The 22,867-nt window shown below is 44.8% G+C and overlaps 1 protein-coding gene across 1 annotated transcript; it reads right to left on the reverse strand.

Moving 5' to 3' along the window:
* Window positions 1-377: 377 nt before the first annotated feature.
* On the reverse strand, window positions 378-21,057 carry TMEM178A (transmembrane protein 178A). The gene is made up of 4 exons (XM_035111012.2): window positions 20,423-21,057; window positions 4,487-4,600; window positions 3,524-3,661; window positions 378-1,885 (listed from the first exon to the last, which is right to left on the reverse strand). Exons 1-4 carry the CDS (start codon window positions 20,856-20,858, stop codon window positions 1,644-1,646), a joined length of 930 nt encoding a protein of 309 aa, XP_034966903.2. The 5' UTR covers window positions 20,859-21,057; the 3' UTR covers window positions 378-1,643.
* Window positions 21,058-22,867: the final 1,810 nt, after the last annotated feature.

The following is a 22,867-nucleotide window of genomic DNA, read 5'->3' on the forward strand; positions in this document are numbered from 1 at the left end:
AACCTTTTGAAGACTTACTTGAAATTCATCTTCCTCCTGGCCCGAGTTCTTGCAATTTACTGTTTAACAAAATCCGGACACGGCTGTAGTCTGGCCGCTTTTGACCACGGCACAGGAACTTCCATGCTTGACAGTACATTATACATATCGCAAGCCAAGTGAGGGAGGAATTTAAGGTGACTGTTCCATCAGTGCAAAAATTTCAGAGTGCTAGATGGAACAATTCCCTCTTCTCTCTCTCTCTCTCTCTCTCTCTCTCTCTCTCTCTCTCTCATTCTCTCTCTCTCTCTCTCTCTGCCCCCCCCCCCCACTCTGCTCCTGATCACCCCTTGGAAGTGCACTGAGAAGGAGAGGGTGAAGCTCCATTGCACAGGGCTTCTGCTGATTGGGCTCTTTAGGCTCCTACCCTTTATGCTTGCTTGCACTAATTTTAATTGCTTTGAAAGAAATGGCTTTCTTTTCTTTCTCTTGTTTCATAAGTAAACCAAAATAAACATGATTGGAAAATTCCAGTAAAATTCTAGTGATGTTATTCAGAAAGGTGCAAAGTAGTATAGCCACATAACTGGAGACAGAGTTTTTAACTCGTGGTTGTATTTTTGTCTTAAACGTACATGACTGTTTAGGAAGGACCCATTTCCAAGTCACTCACTCGGAAATTTTTACAAACACTTTCAATGGAAGTTCTACCACAAAACTTTTTTTTAGACAAAGAGGCTGAGGTTGTACAACAGATGTTACTTTCAACAATATTAAATGTCATATAATCATTTTTGTACAATTAAACTCGTTTATACATGGCATTTGGCTTTGTATGAAATACAAAATGTATTTCAGAGAGATACATTAAAAGCAGGAATCTAGCTACCGCAGAATAATCAAATGAGTAGTTCAAAACTTTTTCTACTACAGGGACTGCTAGTGGCATTTTGGTTTACTGAAGAGGTCCCCCTCCCGCAATCTGGAAGTCATTCCCCTTCAGCTCCTTCCCTACATTACTGCTAAAACAAATTGCCCATCCACTTACAACATCAGAACTCTTCACAGTCTCTCACACAATACCATTCGGTAACCACTAAAGATACCTAAAGGAGAAGGTTTATTTCACTTAAAGTCTAAAGTATTTTACAGTGCAATCTTATACATGTCAACTCAGAAGTAAGTCCTACTGTGTTCAATTGGGCTTACCCCCAAGTAAGTGGGTATAGGATTACAACCTCTAAGACTGGTCGAGGGTAACAGGGGAATAGAGTTGAGATTTGGGGAGTTGTGGTTTTTGTTATTGTTGGTTGTTAATTACCTTATGTACAAACCTCTGCTAAATAAAACAGCCTTACATTGTCAACGCAGGTTTCTTATCAGAGCCCTGTCTCGCTTGTGATGTGTGCATATACACTGTGCTAAATTGCAGTCATCAGTTCCACAAGAACTCAGTTGTCTGAACGTTTAATTTCAGCCACCCTGAAGGTAGAGAAGAAATCCTCTGTATTTCCTGGCTAGTAAGACACAATGTTTGGTATTTAAGGAACAGGGTTTTGTTTTTGTTTGTGCTTGGAATTATGAATTTAGCTCCCTTATAAATCCTTGAAGACTACTCTTCACCTGTTGCCTTTCAAGGGGAGGGATTATCCCCCGATAAGCAGTCATACAGAAGAGTCTCTGGTAGACTTTAGATGGCTAATCTTTGTCCTGCTAATGAGTGGATAAGTGGTGCAAAGACATCCTGCTGCTACGATGAGTCCTAAGCTGCACCAAGCACAGAATATAGACCAGCTGTATCCATGTTCCACGTCATCAGGAAGACCATAGATAAATTTGGGTAAGCGGTTTAGTTCATAGGAGACACTTGCTGCATAAGTGCAGAGAGAAATAGTGCAAAAGATGCCTGCAAAGGAGACAAAATCACAATGTCATGGTTACCAAATGTGCACAATCAGCAATTACTAACAGCTCAAAATAGCCCAGGATAAAATCATCAAGAGACATGGAAGGCAAATAGACAATTTTGAAACCAGAAGTCAACAGGTACTGTGTTGTTACAAGAGTGATGGTGAGCATGTTCCATGCACTCAGCCTGTCATCAGAATTTGAATAATTACTAAGCGCAATTATTAGGGTGACCAGATGACCTGTGGGGGTGGAGGGAGATAAATATCAGGCCCAGCAGCTTAAAAAGGTTCCGCAGCCTGCTCTGTAAAGAGACATGGGCAGAGTAGACAAAACAATCCCTTCTATGGTCTTTCCATTCTTTTGGCTTTTGGTAATTTGCAACGCTAAGAAGCTTCCACCTCCTCAAAATGTCATTTTAGATTCTGCCTGAATAAGATTTTTTTAAGTGGGAGGAGAGTGGGCAATGGATGAGAAATATTATGACTGTTTTTCAAGAAGGAAATGCTGGGAGATTTTACTTTTTCCAGGTCTAAGGCATTAGCAAGCATCACAAGGTAAGCACAGCTTCCCATGTCATCTAGAAGCACTAGCAATGTGTAAAAGAGGGTCATGCATCCCTCCCCACAACTTCCAGCGGTGTAGAGGCATTGTATCTAGCAGCATGAAAACAAATGGCTTAAGGTACCTTCAAGGCTTCACAGATTTACCATAAGTTTTGTGGACTCTGATTCACAAAAGGTTGCAGCACAATAAATCTGTGAATTCTTTAAAGGCAAATTCATGGCTGTGTTCTATCTCCATTGTCAGAAACAGTATGCCCTTGAGTACCAGTGTTTGGGAATCACAAGTCCTGCTGAACTCAGATCCTGATTGTGGGCTTTCCATGGCCACCTGGGCACCCACTGGGAGGACAAGATGCTGAACAAGATGGGCCCCTGGTCTGATCCAGCAGGGCTCTTCCTATGTTTTTAAGGCACCACAACCCTCTTTATTTTAGCTCTTCCACAGGAATTGTGCTTCCTGTTTAGGTCTGTTTACTGAATAAGTGACACTGGTGTGTTCCTTTGGTCTTAGGTAACATGTGGAGGTTCAGTCCCCATCACCACCACCTTGAATTAGGGAAGGTTCCTAAATACATAGTGTCATGCGCGCACATGGCAACACCAAGGAGCAGAATGTGAAACTTCTTGCAGGGAATTTACTGGAAAATGCAATTGCTCAACACACACATATGTGGATGTATGATTGCTAAAGTGTTTGTGTAGAAAAATACTGTATTTTTTACATTTAGTATTTTTAAAGGCAGTCTTTATCTTTTCCAGTGCCCTGACCATTGTACCTTTTGGTTAATTTCTCCACTTCCAGCATCATTCTGTGGTTTCACCTCTCCCCCCCCCCCCGTGCTACAAATTTGTATGGAAATCACAAACTCTATTAAAGATCCCTAGTTTCCCTAGTAGAATTAAAATTATCAGATAAGGAAGAGGGCAGCAATCAAACCCGTTTACATTTGCAGTGCTGACCTGCCCAAAATGTGAAAAATCATTGGCCAGATTATGTGGTACAACTCTTCAACAGATGGGAGTAAAACCTGACACACATAAGGATATAGCAGGCAGAGCTGAAATAGTACCTGACATAAGGAAAAGGAGGCCAGCAACGTGCTGTGTGAGGCTTTCCTCCCAAAAGAAACTGACTGTAGTTACGATGCACCCACAGAGAAGAACAGCTGCTGCCATCCCAAGAAATCCTGCTGTGATTCTTCTTAGATCTGTTTCCAGAAGTGAGAGAGGATGAGGTTAAATATGCATCAGTAACACAATTTAAAATTCAGCCTTGACAAGCCTGGTTTCCTACATGTTTTGAACTACAACTCCTCATCAGTTCCAGCCAGCAACACTGATGGGAGCTGTAGCCCAAAACCTCTGGAGGGTGTCGAGTAGGCAAACGCTGGTCTAATCATATGCACATGTTTCTGAGAACAAGCCCCTTGAACTCTGTTGGAATGGCTTCTGAATACAAAGAAATGCACTTTAAGATATCTGTACATACCCACTATCAACAAAAAGAGAGACACGTTTTTCTGCAGCATACCAAAGTGGTTTTCGCCAAGCATAAAAAAATCGCCCTTGATAAAACAGTTTCCTGGAAATGAATTGGGAACAATATCCACCTGTTCAGTGGTCTTTTCTCCCCTTTGATCTACAGATAGCCATTTGTAATGTACAAGAAGTTACCATTGATCTCTCTATACCACTGTTGCCCTAAAAAGTGTCAATCCATCATGCCTGTCCCTTGTCTTCTCCCACCCCCTTAAAAAAATAATACAATCAAAGTTAATGAAACTGTGCAGTGATGCATTTCTAGAAGAAAATAGGTTCTTTACTTTGCGTAGGGTATGGATCAGAGGAGAAATTTCCTAAGCCCTTTTCAATCGCTGCTGGGCTTGATAACAAAAACTGACTGGCTTTGCAAGATGACACAGTTTCCTGATCTGGACTGCCATTTGGGGGGGGGGTGTTAAAATGGGTAAATCACAACATTTAGCATCATGTTAGGAAACGAATTTGCACAACCTGAAAACCTAACTACTTACGTAACAGGTGCCATTCGTCTTGTTGGATGGTCTTGGTTAAATTGAACGGGATGTTGCGTAAGCGTATTGGTGGAGCGAAGTGGTACTTGATTGCCGTACATCTCTGAGTGATACCTTTACAAAAGGGAAGGGCAGAAATGCTTAACAAATTCCTTTTAATGAAGATGAATGAGTGAAGCTCTTCAGCAGTGAGGAATCTGCTGTTAATAATATGCAAGCAAAGGGCAAGCCACTTGGAAGAACTGGGTTCAAAGGAGGCCAATTCTTCACCACACAAAAATCCTTTTCCTTTCATTGGTGCCAGTGAGAGCCAGTGTGGTGTAGTGGTTAAGAGTGGTAGACTCGTAATCTGGGGAACTGGGTTTCTGTCTCCGCTCCTCCACATGCAGCTGCTGGGTGACCTTGGCCTAGTCACACTTCTCTGAAGTCTCTCAGCCCCACTCACCTCACAGAGTGTTTGTTATGGGGGAGGAAGGGAAAGGAGAATGGTAGCTGCTTTGAGACTCCTTCGGGTAGTGATAAAGCGGGATATCAAATCCAAACTCTTCTATTGGTGGAAGGGGAGGGTCTTGTGCAACAAAGAGGATCCTTTGTGGGAGGACTCAAATCTTCAGAAGAGGCCAGTTAACACCTTTGATAAAAACAACTCTCTATAGAAGAGGACACTTCTCTGCCTCTCTCATACTAGCACACTGATCCTTTCTGCAATGAAGCTGTACATTATATTTCCCTTGGTTGCAAGATTTTTCTTTCACGGTGTAGGGGGTCCCAGTCCAAATCAGATTTCTGGCACGTTTAGCCATTACTTTTTGCTGACAGGATTCCCCTGCAGCCCTGGAAGCAGCTTACACTGGCACCCGGGCTCTGTGCCCAGGGCGAGCCACACACAATGGGGGAGCTGGGGCAGGGCGTGCTGCGTGGAGCCTCCAAGGGCTCTGCCCGCTGTCTCCCCCTCAGCTGTAGGGCAGCTGAGGGGGAGGTGGCAGGCAGACACAAGCCCCATGTTGCCATTTCAGGCAGCGCAAAGCTTGTATGTAGTCCACCTGCCACCTCTCCCTCAGCTGTAGGGCGGCTGAGGGGGAGGTGGTGGGCAGACACGAGCCCCACACTACTGTTTCGGGCACCACGGAGCCAGCAGGCACCTGAAACACCGCGTCGCTCCTAAGAGAGATGCGTAGCTAGGGCATATTGCCGGCCCCACAGTAAGTGCAGCACACACACACACCCCCAACGGTGTGGCACCCAGTGTGCCCGACACTCCTAGCTACTCCTCTGCTTGGGGCAGAGAGAAGTGGGATCATTCTGCCCCCCTGATCATTTTGCAATCCATCTAGACTCCCAGATATCCCTTATAGCATCCCGCTTTACAAACTGAGGAAATCATACAGTGAAATAGAACAGTGGTTCCCAGCCTCTTTGGTATGGTGGCCCACAAGTCCAAATTCACTTGGTATGATTAATTTTATTGCCACTTGAATTTTGGATGTTAGATCTTCAGCAGCTGTCGGTTTCATGCATTTTAATTGCAAGTTTGCCTATTTTACTGGAGGCGCCCAAGCAAACATTTACTTAATGCCCATATTAAAATGGAATTTGCTGAAATATTTATAGTACTTACTAAGTTATTCACAGTTTTGTTTATGGGAATGTAAGAACACCATCTGATTGCAGAATATTGCTTCATAAGCTACAAAGATTTATTCTAAGAACATACGGTTTAAACATGCAATGTTAGATAAAATGAACTATGAATATTTCAAATAGCTTTATTCATGATACGTCCATTTCGGCAAGTATCAGTGTTAACTCAAGCACCATTTTGGCAAATTTCCTTGATAACAGGAGATAAACTTGCATTTTGCCAACCAGTACGTCAGTGAAAGATGTGATGGTTGGCAGACGTCTCTGATCTTTATTGAGACATAGGGTAAAAATATTGTTTCTTATTTTGACTGAGCAAACTTCAAATCACCCTTGACTATTAACTAGCCCTGGAAGCAAATTTGATAATACCGTACTTCTCCACAAAGTGCTCATACAGGGAGTTTGGAGCCTGCTGCACATCAGAAGTGAGCTGCAATAGTCACTCAAAACAACTTTATAAGTACTTTGTGGCCAACTCTTACCGGATCTACTACCTAATTAATCCAGAGCCTCATGCTGGGGTGTTATTGCAAACATGGGATTTGTTTGTTTGTTAAATTTATATATCCAAGGATAACAGTGCAGTTTACAGTATAAAAACACAAAAATACATAACATAATGAACGAAACAAAAACCCACACACATGCACAGTTTAAAAGGCCATAGAATGGATTGTTTTATTAGCCAAAGGCCTGGTAGGAGAGGAATGTTTTTGCCTTGCGTCTTCATTGCAAATCTTTAGGCGCCAGGCAAGCCTCCCTCAGAGAGCATACCACAAATGGGGAGCCACCACAGAAAAGACCCATTCTTGTGTTGCAGCCTTCTAGACCCCTCGTGGAGGCACACAAAGAAGGACCTCAGGTTATTATTGCAAGGTCCATATTTGTGACATGTATATTGTGCAACACAAGTCATTTAAGCTTCTTGCTACTTGCTGCATTGTTTCCAGCCCTATGCCCTTAAATTTTCAACCAGAGCTCTACAACCATGAAAACTAAAAAGACCTATTGGGCCTATTCAACTTACATTGCAGGCCACTATTGGCACTTCACAATCCCAGATGCAGATTCTCATCCTTAACTATTAAAAAAATGCACCAAGCCTGTTCAGCAGGGCCCAAATGAGTACTGTAATTCAGATGGAGATAGGCATGCTGATTAATGCATTATTATTCACTGTGCAGGTGGAAGGCTGGTTTCTTCTCAGTGTAAAAGAACTCCCAAGATGGGTTAGGACAAGTGACTTCAACAAAAGAAATAAATTTATGTGTTTTATTTTCTCCCACTGAAAATCATAGGCTTGAAAATGCTTGCTTTTTGGCTAGACTATTTCCTTAGAATTTTAAAATATGAAATATGAGATTGTCAGAATTGTGTAGGGGTGAGGACAGACCTCACAGCTAATGCAGGAAAACCACCTACAAGTCTCTCCTTGACTTGTAAGCAATCAGCCAAACCTGAATGGGAACACTATACAGTGGTACCTTGGGTTACGAACACGATCCGGGACGCAGTTCGTAACCCGAAATGGTTGTAACCCGAAGCACCATTTTGCACATGCGCAAAGCGCAATTTCCACAATTTCTGCGCTTTGCGCATGCGGAAACCACGCACGCCGAAAATGCTTCCGGGCTTGCAGAGTTCGTAACCCGAGGTGTTCATAACCCGAGGTACAACTGTAGTGAAAAGGAGGAGAAGGCTGGAATTATGGCAATAAAATGGAGATGGGAGGAAGAGCAGCTTAAATCAATGGCGTCAATTTTGTCCCTCAAGAAAGCTCTGCAGGTTTTGTCACAACTCTAGGAAGAAGAGGGAAGAAAAAGATCAGCCCATTTAGGACTTTTTGGGTGCTTCCAGGCAGTCACTATTTTTGGGTGGGATTCAGTTACATACCAGAAAATGTGGGTTGTGCAATTGAAGTTATTTGGGATGCCCTGGGCAACAAACCCACTTCCGCCAAAAGGGGAAACTTTCTGTGATAAGGGAGGTGATGGAGAGATGCATGGGAAAGTATGGGATAACACTTGCTTTCGTGCCACATCATTTAACCTCATAAACAAATCAGAATACATGCTTATCAAATAGCAAACATCATCTAATCTACCTACAAACAAATCAAGATGAATGCTCAATAAACAGATCATCTGGAAACCCCTTTTTTCCAAGTTTACTTAAGCACCCTCACACAAAGCCAGGAAGTGCAGCTAGATCACATACCGTAATTTCATTGCCTATTTATTCTACTTTTAAATGTTAATTCTGACAATGCCCAAAATATAGAGCTGGGCCTAGGGGGGAGTTAGCTATTGTTCACCAATAACAGGCCTTATATGCTGAAAGTACCATGATTAATTCCCAGTTTTTCCAGTTAAAAGGAATTCAGGTAGACAGCTGTGGAAAGATCCTTGCCTGTAGCCTGGGGAGAGCTGCTACCAGTCAGATGAGATGACAATATTCCATAAACAAGAAATAAAGAGTCAAGGACTGAGAAAATGTCAACACTATGCATTGAAAGCATTATTGTAACACTTTAAAGCTATGGCTTCCCCCAAAGAATCCTGGGAACTGTAGTTTGATCATGGTGCTGAGATGAGACTCCTAGTCCCCTCACAGAGCTAATATATTCCAAGTGGTCAAACAATCAGTCCCGCTTCCCAGGGAACTCTGGGAATCATAGCTCTGTGAGGGGGAAAGGGGTCTCCTAACAACTGTCAGCACCCTTTTAAAAACTATGGTTCCCATGGTTATTTGGGGGAAAGACATAATTGTTTAAAGTGATATGGCTTTAAATGTAAGGTTCTAGATATGGGAGTTGTAGCACAGCAACATCTGGGAGGGTCATAGGTTCTCCACCTCTAATTTATGGCTTCAACAAGAATAAACACAAAAAGGCAGTTATAATAGGGTAACCCCCCCCCCCCGGATTTGCAAATCTGTCCCTGGACAAATTCCGTCCCCGGAATGTCCCCAGATTTGCAAATCTGTCCCTGGGAAATGTGGCAGTGGCAGCCTCAGCAGCCTGGAGCCAGCCTGGTAGCGCAGTCGGTTCTGGCTCGCTTCAGGAGCAGCTCGCTGCTCGCGGCCATGGCGTCCACCATTTTTCCTCACCAGAAGTCCCCATGTGTTGCACACAAGACACATTATATGGGGACTTCAGGTGAGGAAAAATGGTGGGCGCCACGGCAGCAAGCGGCTCCTGAAGCCAGCCAGAACAAACTGTGCTACCAGGCTGGCTTCAGGCTGCTGACTGCCGCTGCCGAAGGGGAACCAGGGATGTATGGCGATACAGATCTCCTGCCCCCTTCCCCCCTTTGTTTTGACTCATTGGGGGAGGCTCGGGAGTCACGGCCGGCCGGCCATTGCCCAGTTTTTTAAAAACTCTGTGCATTTATGGTATGTTTCACAGGGTGCAAAAGAAGGGCTTTGCACCTTGCCTGGCAGAGAAACTGTGAGCCTTGCACCCCTCCTGGGCAGCAGCCGCCTGCCCACGACTCCCGAGCCTCCCCCGATCTGTCAAAACAAAGGGGGGAGGAGGCAGGAGATCGAGGAAGGCTCGGGAGTCACGGGCGGGCGGTGCGCCGTTGCCCAGTTTTTAAAAAACTGCGCATTTATGTTTCACAGGGTGCAAAAGAAGGGCTTTGTACCTTTATACAATATGCATGTGTGCTTGGGCCCAGGGTCTTTTGCCTCACCATTCCCAGTACTGACTCCCTGTTGCTACTCAGCTTCAAAAAAAAAAGTGTCCCTGGATTCATGGAAAAAAATCTGCTAACCGTAAGTTATAAAGTAGATGTTTAGATAGGCAAGGTGTTGTGTACTGATTGACCTAAACCTGTTGGTAGGTTAAGAACTGACAACCCAATCTACAAAACATTCCCAAACTCTTCCCCAATAAAAACTAATGGACAATTCTCCCTCCAATAAATTTATCACCTGTTACAAAGATCCAGAATCTTGCCAGAGTTCAGATTGGGTCTGTTAACTCACGCTCACCTGCCAAGAATTTTGAGCTTAAACTGTTTGTGACATCATTCATGACAGCAGAATGTTATGTTTGCATTCAGCTCAAGCTATCTCCATGCCAACAGCATTGGACAGTAATAAATCCCTGCTACTAGAGAACCATCAATGCAAGACTATTCAGCAAATTTTATTTTTGCTTTCATACCCTATACTTGATTTACGAGCTGTGTGTGGCTGGCCTGAAAGCCTGTTTCCGGAAGTTTATAATCTAATTGATCCATTATATCCAAAGTTATTTGATAACTTCTCTTGTGAATAAACTCACCTCCAATCCCCACTTCCTTTCATCCATTTATAGCATTTTTATAATTCAGAATACCTTCAAATCCTTTTGAAATGTCCAGTATGTCTAGACTGTGTTCCAGGCTTCTTTGCCATTTGCATGTAGAAGTTGTTGGCTCACCAAATAATATTACTGGCGAGGCAGTGGAAGTGTCAAAAGGCCTCTTCATTCCCAAACACTTCCCCTATAATAAAAGTGAATATAGCCCCGATATATCACCTGCCATGATGATCCATCTTGCCAGAGTTCAACTGTGGGCTGACTGTTAACTGCTTCTAATTCTGCCAAGACTTTTGAGCATAAGTTGTTTATGACATCATGTGTGATATCAGAATGTCCATATTTGCATTCCGCTCAGGCTATCTCCATGCCAACAGGGGTGGCCAGTAAACCTCTGCAACCCATCAACCTGACTATCCAATATCTGTGGGTTATTTTTTTATGCCTCTTGTTGGCATCTGTCTGCCTCAGGAGACAATTGAAGAGTGCACCTTCCTTTTTATTAAACAGAAATAACTGGTCCCCCAAATCATTTTATTCAATATGGGGCTTTGTTCAAGCAATCTCTTCAGTCTTGCTTGAAAAACATTCCAGGAAGAGTCTCAAAAAATGACACTGAGTTTGGCAGTAACTGTCAGGGGTGGATAATTGGTCAGCCAGCTAGAATGAGCCCCAAATCTGTGGCAGCACTGAGCCATTGGGTTAGCCATGTACATGAGACCTAAAGCACAAGTTGCACTGAGATCCTAATTGGAGACTGGGTTGCCAGCTGGGTTTGAACTCTGTACTGGAGTGGGAGCAAGGAGCAAGAGTTCATTGGGAAGAGGCATTGCCTGTTAAGCCACTCTGGGAATTGTTGCTCTGTGAGTAGAGAATGGGGGTCTCCTAATAACTCTCAGCACCGTTAATGAACAACAGTTCCCAGGCTCCTTTGTAGGAAGCCATAACTATTTAAAGTGGTATGATACTTACTTTTGGTAAGGTGAAGATGTGGACATAATGGGGGGGGAGAGAAACTGACAGGAAGCTATTTGGGTATGTTGTTATGCAAAGATGTTACTTTTTAATCATTCCAATTCTTTAAGAGGCTGTGCCTAATATTAGACATATTCTACTATAGAAACGTGGGTGGCGCTGTGGGTCAAACCACTAAGCCTAGGGCTTGCTGATCAGAAGGTCGGCGGTTTGAATCCCCGCGACGGGGTGAGCTCCCATTGCTCGGTCCCTGCTCCTGCCAACCTAGCAGTTCGAAAGCACATCAAAGTGCAAGTAGATAAATAGATACCGCTCCGGCGGGAAGGTAAACAGCGTTTCCATGTGCTGCTCTGGTTCGCCAGAAGCAGTTTTGTCATGCTGGCCACATGACCTGGAAGCTGTATGCTGACTCCCTCGGCCAATAACGCAAGATGAGCGCCGCAACCCCAGAGTCGGTCACAACTAATTGTCAGGGGTCCCTTTACCTTTCCTATAGAAATCTGAAGGGGGGGGGGGTAATATTTAAAATCTCTTTAAAATTATTTTGGGCTTGAAACTATTCAATTATCAATATTTTTCTTTGAAGCAGGGGGCTGTGTGGAAAAAAATGTGGAAGCTGGATAACAGTTTTCTTCAACCCTTCTATTTTCCCAGCTTTTCTTCTGGACTGGCAGATTTCTAACCCTGCCCGACAGTGCTTTCATCTGTGGACACACAACCTCCTGAAGGAACATGTTATGTATGGCACTTCCATTCCCTCTGGCCTCTCCCAGAGGCCTTGTAGTGGCAGCACATATGCCTTCTAGAGTTGCTCCTGGTGTGTGATATGGCAATGCCTCACCATAGCTGGATGGTGTTCTAGACACACACACACACACACACCCCTACGATGATTACACTGCTCTCTCCACTTGCAAGGTGGTGAGGATATGGTTCATTTGCACGGTGTGTACTTTCTGTTCCGCTATCGCACAGAAGAAGCATGTCCTTCAGACCAATTTTTGCATAAATGTTGAAAGCTCTCTGCAAAGTCTGCTGGAGCAAAGTGCTCAGTAACTAACTGGCACAACTGGGCTGTTACCAACTAAGAAACTGGAACAAGCAGATATGCATCAAAGGGATAAAACCTTGCAATTCTTTGTTACGTGCCAACTGTGGCATAACTCCCTTGCATGGAAAGAAAGAGCCCACTGAGTCAGAGAGGTGAAAGGTTAAATAATGCTGGAACGTCTCAAAAAGACAAGCAAGCAAGCCTGAGGTTCTGGACATCAATACGGAGCAAAAAGAGCTGTAGAGACTAGGGGTGAGGTGAAGAAGCTGAAAATGTTTCGGCTGTGCTTGTAAAACTAAGTAAGAGCAAGGGAAGAAATGTTGTTTGCAGAATTAAAAGAAAGGCATCACAAACACTTTTGATAGCTTCAGATCTTATGTTTAGTTTGTGGTACCTAAATTTAGTGTTTTTTATGCATTTTGCTGGACACTTTAATAGAAGCTTTTTGATACAACATTGTTGTTGGAGAACTGCATCACAAAATTTTGACTAGTACAGATTTTGAAGGATAGCCGTTTCCTGATCCCTAGCTGTAAGTCAAAGGGGAATCATTCATTTTCCATCTGAGTTCATTGCTACAAGTATGAACATCAACGACAAAAAATCCTTTGAATACATTAGTAGCAGTCCATTGAACCTAGAAGTGGCAATGCACTAATTTATCTTCATTAGAACCAGCCAAAGGCCTATCATGGCTGACAATTAGTTACCAAATATAGCAACACAAGTTGGCTACTAGTGCCTGGGATGCATATCCCCATTGTCCAATAGAAAGACTAAGCCTGAAGAAATGCTGATTTGCATCAAGTAACATTCTGGGCATTCTTTGCTGTGAAGAGTAATTGCTACAACATGTGTGATATTTGGGGTATTATCAGAGGCATGGAAGGATCATTAGTAGGAGAAGCCCGAGAAGCCCTAGCATCTATTGCAAAGAAGGTATTTTCTTCTGCTGTACGGTGTAGCTGGATATAAATATTAAATGTTCTCCCTAGAGAAACAAGCAGTGAAATGTCATAATGATTCTGCTGATTGTGATCATGAAAGCACTTAAAGCAATATCTATTTTTACACTTTGCTACTAATAGGGAAGTACATCCCTTGACTGAGGCTGACAAAAATTCCACCATTTCTGTTTGCACAGCACAATTAACACAATTTATAACCCAATTCTCAAGACAATTTAGTGAATGCATGTTTGCATTTTCAGAGCAAGTGCACTGAAATATTTCATTAAAAAGATTGTTGTCTTGTGCCTCAGCTGCTATAACATGCCACATATCATAGTAAAAGAAAGCCTGCAATCATAATGATTTTCTTTTCAAACCCAGCAACAAATCTCAGTGATACCTACAAGCTCATTGCATAATTTTAGTATGGAACTTTTATTTAAAAATTCATTTTTATTTAAAAATTCATTTTTATTTTGTAAAATGAGCGTTATGGTTGCAGGCTGTTCCTTAGCATGATGTGAGAAGAACACTGGAAGAGGAAAAGTTGAACCCAAATAGAACCACCAAATATCAGTCTCAAACTCTGATCTGGCCTTTGTGCTCCTGGGCCACATTGCCACCTATAACACCCTTGAGTTGAACTATCAACAGGGATCCGAGGAGAGCTCACTCCCTCACCATTTAGGAATTACACAGTGTGTAGTTAAAACTACGGAATTCACTCCCAACGCCGGAGCTTCATGCTCCGCCACTGGGGCGGAGAGCAGGCACGCTGCCCCCAGTGATGTGGCGCACGACAGTGAACTGGCCCCCTGCTGAAAAAGTTTGCTGACCCCTGCCTTAGAGCCTCAATATAGGATATCAGAACAGTCGTCCAGCTAGCGCAATGAAACTTCCTTTTCTTTTAGTTTTGTTATTTAATTCAAAAATAAGAGTACAACAACACAACATTGGAGTCAGAAGACACAGCAACCCAGGATGGCATTCAACTAAGTTTTACTCAGAGCACATTAATTAAAAGATAACTTTGATAGAGAGGCTTTGATTACCAAGTAGGTCTTGAACTAGCCCATAGAGAGGGCAAACAAAAGTCTGATAGAGAGAAAAGGTATTTGGGCTCACAAGCTGTTTTGCTGCTCCATTCTTCACTCCCCTTGCCATGCATAAAAGTGAAAGTCCAAAACAGGCACCACAAGGTTCTCTGCATGCAAGATTTCCCTTTTGCTTAGATCAGGGATGGGGAACCTTTGGCCCTCCAGATGTTGCTGGAACAAACAAAAATATCCGTCATCCCAGACCACTCCATGCTAGCTCTGACTGTTAGGAGTTGTACTCCCACAACCTAGATACGTAGCTCAATTCTCATGGATTTGATATAGAGGGACAAAGGAGATCAGGATTACTCAATTGTAGTGCCCAGCTATGCATGCTGAGAAGAGCAGAAGAAGTACATAAGCTTGAAACCTCCTCTTGATCTCACAGGGGACATAAGAGAAGTACATCTAAAGCTAATTCAGAATATACCACAGCAAAGCTGTTGGAGTGGGTGCCCAATCAACACTACTGCACTGGCTGCCAATATGCTACTAGGCCAAGTTTACGATCTTCCTTTGTATACCACTGTCCAGGAACTTCGATGTTCAAGAGAGATTGTCTTATTAGTGACGTATGCTCTTGAGGTTTGTCTTAGTTATCTAGGACTAAGTGTGGTGTCACCTGCCCTTCAGAGTTTGGAGTGTGCCTCAATAAACATTCGGCAGGCATCTACAGTACTAAAGCTCATCTTTAAACTCCCATCTTTTCACCCATGCTTCCCCTGAGGGGTGATCCAGCTATGCTGATGTATTAATTTGATATTCTGATTTGTGATGTATTTTGTACTTGTTTTATGAATGGAATTCTAATGTTCATTTTATGCTGTTCATTGTCATGATGTTTTCTTAACATTGGTAGTACATGTTTTTGTTTTTTTGCAAATAAATAAGTAAAAATAAGCAACCCCCATAATCAGAATTTACTATCATTTAATTGTTTAGATCCAGTGCTGTAAGAGTTCTCATCTCAGACTAGTTGGCAACTGCCAGGATTGTTTTTGCCAGGCACTGGAAGGCTGAAAACTATACCATCAATGACTGAATATCTGACAAAAGCTTTGGAGAGTATGGAAATAGACAAACTGACTGATATTTCAAGGAGAAAAATGGTGCTGATGGTACTTTATATCCATATCATTGATGGATCAGTGGGCACCATTTATTATTTACTGGAATAAACACTGTAACTATGTATATAAAAAGAAACTTGATTGTCCAAGAGGCTCAGTACAAAAATACATATTATTTTGTCAAAAATAAATAAAAGAAAAGCATACTCTTTTTTCAGATTACCTTTCTTTATGTTGCTGACTCTGCTCCAGGAGGAGCATTAATTTCCTGGGTCAACTTGACCCTTGTATCTCAATGGTATGCTTGATGTTTTCCTGACAGCAAGTCATTTTTGCTTTATTTTAGCATTTGAGCCAGCTTTTAGGCACCGCTGGGCTAGCAACAATGTCTCTGCCAATTCAAGGAATTGTGCTATGAAGTATCAGCCCTGGAGTTTGTATCCATTCTGCTTTCCTTCCCTGTATGCAGAAGCTTTGGTGGAGGCTATGCCATTTTCCTGGCAGATCTACTGCACATAAGTGATTCTCCGCGGCTGCAGGCATAATACGTACCACTTTGTGGCTAGCTCCTGATCCAAAATGCTGCTGCACACTAGTGGCACATTCTGGAAAGAAGGACTTCTTTACACCCTACACACAGTTAAATTGTGGGATTTTCTACCATGAGACACTGTGATTGCCACCAACCTAGGCCACGCTCACACCATACATTTAAAGTGCTATTATATCACTTTAAGCAGTCATGGCTTCCCTGGAAGAATTCTGGAAACTGTAGTCTGTAAAGAGTGCTGAGAGTTGTTAGGAGACCCCTATTCCCCATACAGAGCTCCTATTCCAGAGTTCCCTGTGAAGAGGGATTGACTGTTAAACTACAGTGGTATCTCTGGTTAAGAACTTAATTCATTTCGGAGGTCCGTTCTTAACCTGAAACTGTTCTTAACCTGAAGCACCACTTTAGGAAATGGGGCCTCCTGCTGCTGCTGCCGCCGCCGCACCACAAGAACACCATTTCTGTTCTCATCCTGAAGCAAAGTTCTTAACCTGAGGTACTCTTTCTGGGTTAGCGGAGTTTGTAACCTGAAGCGTTTGTACCCTGAAGCGTTTGTAACCCGAGGTACCACTGTACTATGATAATTGTATCTCTATAGGAAGCTTTCCTATATCAAGTCAGACCATTGACCCGTCTAGCTAAGTATTATCTACACTAACTGCCATGGGTTCTCCAGAGTTTCAGGCAGGGGTGTGTGTCTTTTTTTCTACCCCTACTTGCCGGAGACTGAATCTGGGAATTTCTGCATGCAAAGCAGATGCTCTACCTCTGAGCTACTTCTCTGACCAATTTCACTCTGATTCTTTGTCCTTTTTCAAAAGAATGTTGCAGTCCCTGTCACATAAAGTATACTGTGTCAAGAATCATAGAATTGTAGAGTTTGAAAGGACCATGAGGGTCATCTAGTCCAATCCCCTGCAGAGCGTCTCCACTCCCATTGTTCAGCCTGGACACTGAGATCCAGCGCCGAGGGCCTTCTGGCGGTTGCCTTACTGCGAGAAGCAAAGCTACAGGGAACCAGGCAGAGGGCCTTCTCGGTAGTGGCGCCCACCCTGTGGAACGCCCTCCCATCAGAGGTCAAGGAGATAAACAACTACCTGACATTTAGGGGGGGGAAACCCTAAAGGCAGCCCTGTTTAGGGAAGTTTTCAATCTGTGATATTTTAATGTATTTTGTTGGAAGCCGCCCAGAGTGGCGGGGGGGAAACCCAGCCAGATGCGGAGGGCATAAATAAATAAATAAATAAATAAATAAATAAATAGGTGAAGAGTCATGTGTTCTACCAACTGAGCTATCCCAGAACATGACATCTTCTTTTGTGCCTTTACATTTATTTCTCTCTTTGGGGGGGGGGGGTGTTGATCCTACAGAAGTGGTTGTACTCCAACTCCCATCAGTTCCAGTCAGCATGGCCAATGTTTGGTTGCTACAGAAGTTGTAGTCTAGCAACATGCTAGGTTAAAATGCAGGGGGGGGAGCACAACAGGAAGTGGGTTTGGAAAGAAGAAGCCAGAGGAGGATATGCTTAACCCCTTCCCTGTCTACCTTACCTACCTTTAATTAGCACAGCCCTCCCTGCACAAGCTACTTTGCTCCCCAAGTGGTTCCAAACATGGGATTGCATGAAACAGGTCATTCCTAAGAGGGAGTGTGCTGCAAGATATACTAATCAGAAACTATACTACAGTACAGTATATCCATAAAGTACAGTCTGAAAGTGACAATTTTGCAAAATTCAAACTTCATAAAAGCAGAGCAGAGCATGCCACATACCAAATCAGCATTTGCCAACCTGATGCCTCCCCCACCAAACATTATGGAGTACAACTCCCTTCAGACCAAATCAGCAGGCTGGGGCTCACAGGCGTTGTTGCCCAAAACAAGTGCTCACCAGGTTGGTAAAGGCTGTATAACAAATGAATGCAGCATGAAAACAGCACTTTCAAACAAACAAATATAGCAGGGGTGGTGAACTTCAGCCCCAGGGGCAAAAGCAGTCCTTCTGTCATCTCTATGTGGCCCTTAGGACTCTCTCCAGTCCACAGCCCCTTCTCAGCCATGCCCCCTCACCAGGCCACGCTCCTCACCAGTCCTACTGTGCATATTCATAGAACATTTTTGTTTGGAATGTGTCCTTGAGCTCTGATAATGCCTCTTGCTTGCCTGTGTAAAACTAGCCAGTTGTATAAAGTCATTGCTCCACCCACTTTTGCTTATGGTCCCACCCACCACCAATGGCATGTGCCACCCAGAAGGTTCCCATAAAGGAGATGTGTTCCTTGGTCTGAAAAAGCTTCCCCGCCCCTGCAGAGTAGTGACAGAAAGATGTAAGCTGATTCTCAAACTAATGTGACACTGGAACTTTCCACTTTCCGCTTTTGGAGCGCTAACTCACCAATATTTAAGATTTACACAGATTAGAACATCCCTCTCTTGCTCACATGGGCTTGTCATTTGGGGAGGAGGACAAAAGGCGGCTGGGAACAGCAAAACCTACAGCAGCAGAGAAGAGGATAAGGAGGGATTAATGGGATTATATTTTGGGTTTAAGCATAATTTGAAGGTGGGCAGTGAAGACAGTGAAGAAGAAATCACAGAGTGATTGTGCTGGTAGAACTAACATTTTGGCCGCATTTAAATACTCTTTTCTCTCTCCCCCCCCCCCACTCTCTTTTTTGACTGTTGTTAACAATAATTTGCATCCAAAAATCGAAGCTCATAAAACAGGGGTTTTGGGGGGAAGGCAGCTTTTTGCAACCCAACACTATTAGGTGTCCAGTTTCTGGGTGAATCACATAATGTGTCTGTTAAACACCTAACAGAAAGCAGATTTAAATTTTGCCTTCCGGAGGAAATAAGTATGAGTACAAAAAGGTCAAAATGCTAGTTTCTTGGGCTAAGAGGCCTATCTAATACCTCGACAGAAAGGTGGTCTGTGGTTTCTGTGTGCTTGGTGGGGAAGTGAATGCTGCTTCTGCATGCCAGGACATTGAACAGTATCCATTTATTGTGAAGGGAAGGTCACAGTGCCTTTGTATTAAAGAGGAGAGTGCAGTGGCTGCAGAGCCTTTTCAGGAAGAAAAGGGGATTCACAGGGAGTGAGAAAGAACCTGCATGGTGTGTAGAGATGCAATAAGATGAATGGTACCAATGGATGGCTGCTTGCATTTTGTGGGGAAAAGACACGAGCTGCTACCATACATGCGTTCAAGGCTTGATCTGTGGTTCTTTTGAACATAACAACAGAGAATGGGGTGTGGAGGCATAATAACTATGAGTCATGATATGGCAATTGGGGGCTTCGTAGGGCATTATCAACGATTCTGTGCCGAGGAACACATGAAGCACTGGTGGAGGGCAAGAGAGAGCAATGTGTTAATGATATGGAGGAACAGGGTCTGGGGTGCTAAAGTGCATAGTGCCACTATCCTGGCACGCAGGGAGATTGATGGAGAAGCACATTACAGATTAAGCATGTGCTGTGGTTGTGTGGTTCATGCATTCCATTAACTGAGAAATGATAGAAGGATCATGGCTACTTAAGGAAATGTACTCTCCAAGTCCACAGTCACTTGGCCATACATTCCATCACCGATGCACACCACTGGTTCCCAATCAATCGAGCAGTTCGTCTGATGTCCTGCTTGCTATGTACTCCACGAGAGAAAGGGGAGAAAGGGCAGGAAGCAGGAATATGCAAGAGTGTTACAGGACAGTATCGTGTGAGGAAGGTGCAGCGGAGAGAATAAAGCCAATAACCAGTAGTGAGGAGCGCAAGGAATGACAGAAGACAATGCTGGAATGGAAGAGGAAGACTGGGTCTGGGCAATAACAAAGAGGCAATGCAGTATTAAGGGATGTTGTGCACCCAATAAGTGATTTTGCCTAGAGATGTTACTAGGGCTGTGTGCAAAACCAAGTGTTGGTGTGTATGCTCAGGAACACTCTTGGTTCCTCCAAACTGGGGGAGCGAAGGGGTGCCCAAAATCAACAGCAAGGAGAGGATACTGATGTATTAACTCTGCACGGAGGTCTTATAAAGGGGCACAGGTGAAGTTTCGGGGATGACAGGGCTAAAGGACGGCTGTGGCTTGGGGGAGAAAGAAGGTGTGTGCCAGAGACAAGGGAACCCAGTGAAGAAATGATAAGGGGGTTGTGCATGGTGATGCTGTGATGGGGGCCGTGTCTGTGATGGGGGGGGGTACTCCATCAGCAGGCGAGGAAGGAGGTGCATTCAGTGTCGGGAAAGTGGGGAGGGCGCGAGCTGGGGGCGACCCGCCTCGCCGCCTTACCTCTCTCGACCAAGCTGTCGAGGTCCCTGTCGACGCCCAGAAAGTAGCATCTCCTCCAGAGGCCGGCGTAAGTGGCGAAGAGCGGGCGTCCGCAGGGCGACTGCAGCACCCCGAGCCCCACGAGGGCCCTCCAGTTCTCTAGGGGCAGGAGGTCGGCGGTGGGCGCGGGAGCCGGAGCTGCGCCTCCTCCTCCTCCTCGAGGGAGCCGCCGCTTGGCGCCTCGCAAGGGCAAGTGCGGCAGCGGCAGAAGGCGGCGTCGCTGCTCGGGCGAGTGGGCGCTGCCGGCGCGGCTCTCGCAGCTCTCCCGGTGGCGACGGGGGTCGGTCTCGTACCAGTGGTCGCTGAAGATGGCCGTGACGAGCAGCGCCAAGGAGCACAGGCTGAGGCACAGGCTGAGCGCGCCCACCAGCCCTCGCCCCCTGCCGCCGCCGCCCATGGCTCGCTCCGGGGACGCCCCTCGCCCCGCGCGAGGGCCCCCTTCAGAGGACGCCCCGCCTGGCGTCAGAGCCCCCGCACATCGTGGCGGCGGCAGCGGCAGCGCGGCCACCGGCGTCCGGGCGGGAGCATCCCCGGAGCACGCGCGCACAGCCCCGGCACGCGGCGGACTGGGCAGGCGGGCTGGGCGGGTGGCAGCGGCGTCCGTCCCGCGCGTCTCGTCCACTCCCCGCGGGCGGGCGGGCCGAGCTGCACAAAGGACAGCGCGGGCACTTGCAGCTGCAGCCGACGGGCGCCAGGGGGAGCAGCAGCGCCGCCGCCGCCGGAGCTTGGACTGGACGGCGAAGAAGTGCAAGGAGACCCGCGAAGGGGACGGCGGCGCAGCCGCCAACGGAGAAAGGAAAGGGCGCACCTCTCTCCATAGGGCAAGATTTCGCACTGTGGACTTAAAGGCCCCATGGGAAAGTGCATTTCCCAACTTCTTTCTGCCCGGCATGCTGGTCTTCTAGATGGGCCGTTGGCTTGATCCAGCTGGCTCTTCTTGTGTTCTTATGAAAGAAGGAGCTCAGCTTCACTCTCTTTAGGCCTTTAGAGAAAGAAAAGCCAAAAACCACAAAAGAGTTATACAGGAGCAACTAAAACAACAAGCAAACCTTAGAGTTGTGTACCTCAGCACCATGGTGGCTGGTGCCAATTGGGACTGTTAGGGCAGAAGGCAGGGAGGCCAGCAGCAGGTGGCGCCAGAGCCCATGACAGACAGAGCCAGCTACGGTAATCCTAGTTTTGTCCCCATTCTCCTCCTCCCTGCTGAATTCTACAAGGGCAACAGTGAAGGAAGAAGCTGCCAGGCAAGGTCATCCTCTGGACTGATAGGAGGCAGGTAGCAGGGGACCGACAGGGCAGACAAAAACTGCTCAAGCAGTGCCCCATTTGCCCTATTGGAGCAACTCCCACTTTCACATTCTGAGAACTCCTGCCTAACAATAATAATACTGTAATTTATTTATACCCCGCCCATCTGGCTGGGTTTCCCCAGCCACTCTGGGCAGCTCCCAACAGAATATTAAAAGCACAATAAAACATCAAACATTAAAAATTTCCCTATAATAATAGTTAATGTTAAAATGATAAACTATTATAAGCAACAGATTGTGAAGTAGATAAAAGCATGTGGTATAATGCAGCAAGAGGAGGAAAACAAGGACACAATATGGAGAATGGGTGGGAAATCAACTTTTTAAATTGTACTGTATTACATTTGAATTAATTTGAAAGAATCAGGTTTTTTAAAAAAAAAATCAATAAAAATTAACTGGCCAAAACAAAAACAAAAAAACAGTTCACCCAAGTCACCAAGGCATTAAGTGATATGATGCAAAAGCACAAATTACATCAAAAGACTATATTAAGCAGCGTAAAGTACATTCAGTAATATAGGCAGGAGTCAGGACCAAATTATTGGATATATACATAAAGAAGCATAGAAGCTTAAGTGCAGCAATGCAGCATTAATGGAGCAAAAATGCAGCTCCAGTATTTTTATTTTCCATAGCAGGCATGATGATGTTATCTGCTGGAACAGTTCTTGCCAGTGATGCTAAGCTTGGGAAATTGGAGGACAGGTCTATTTGGCACATGCTCCCTCTGCTGTGTAGGTTAGGCTCAAACAGTGACTGGCCCAAAGTCACATACCGGTAGTGAACTTCATGGCTGATTAGGTATCTCCTGACCCAGGTCTCTCCTGGCGAAGCTCATAATGATAACTACTATATCAGCCTTCGCCAAAACATGATTGTATTATTATCAGCTGACTTGCTGCTCTTTGGGGATATATAATGGATCAACACAGCCACCTTCATTTTTTAACTTTCTTTGGGAGTTTGGCAATAGACTGCCCATGGAAGCTATCATAATAAATACCTGCACTTCAACATTTACCGCTGCACCAACCTGGTGTTCTCCATATACAGTATCTCAAAATACAACTCCCATCAGGCCATAACTGGCTGG

The sequence above is a fragment of the Zootoca vivipara genome, chromosome 3 (genome assembly GCF_963506605.1).
Source record: "Zootoca vivipara chromosome 3, rZooViv1.1, whole genome shotgun sequence".
NCBI lineage: Eukaryota > Metazoa > Chordata > Lepidosauria > Squamata > Lacertidae > Zootoca > Zootoca vivipara.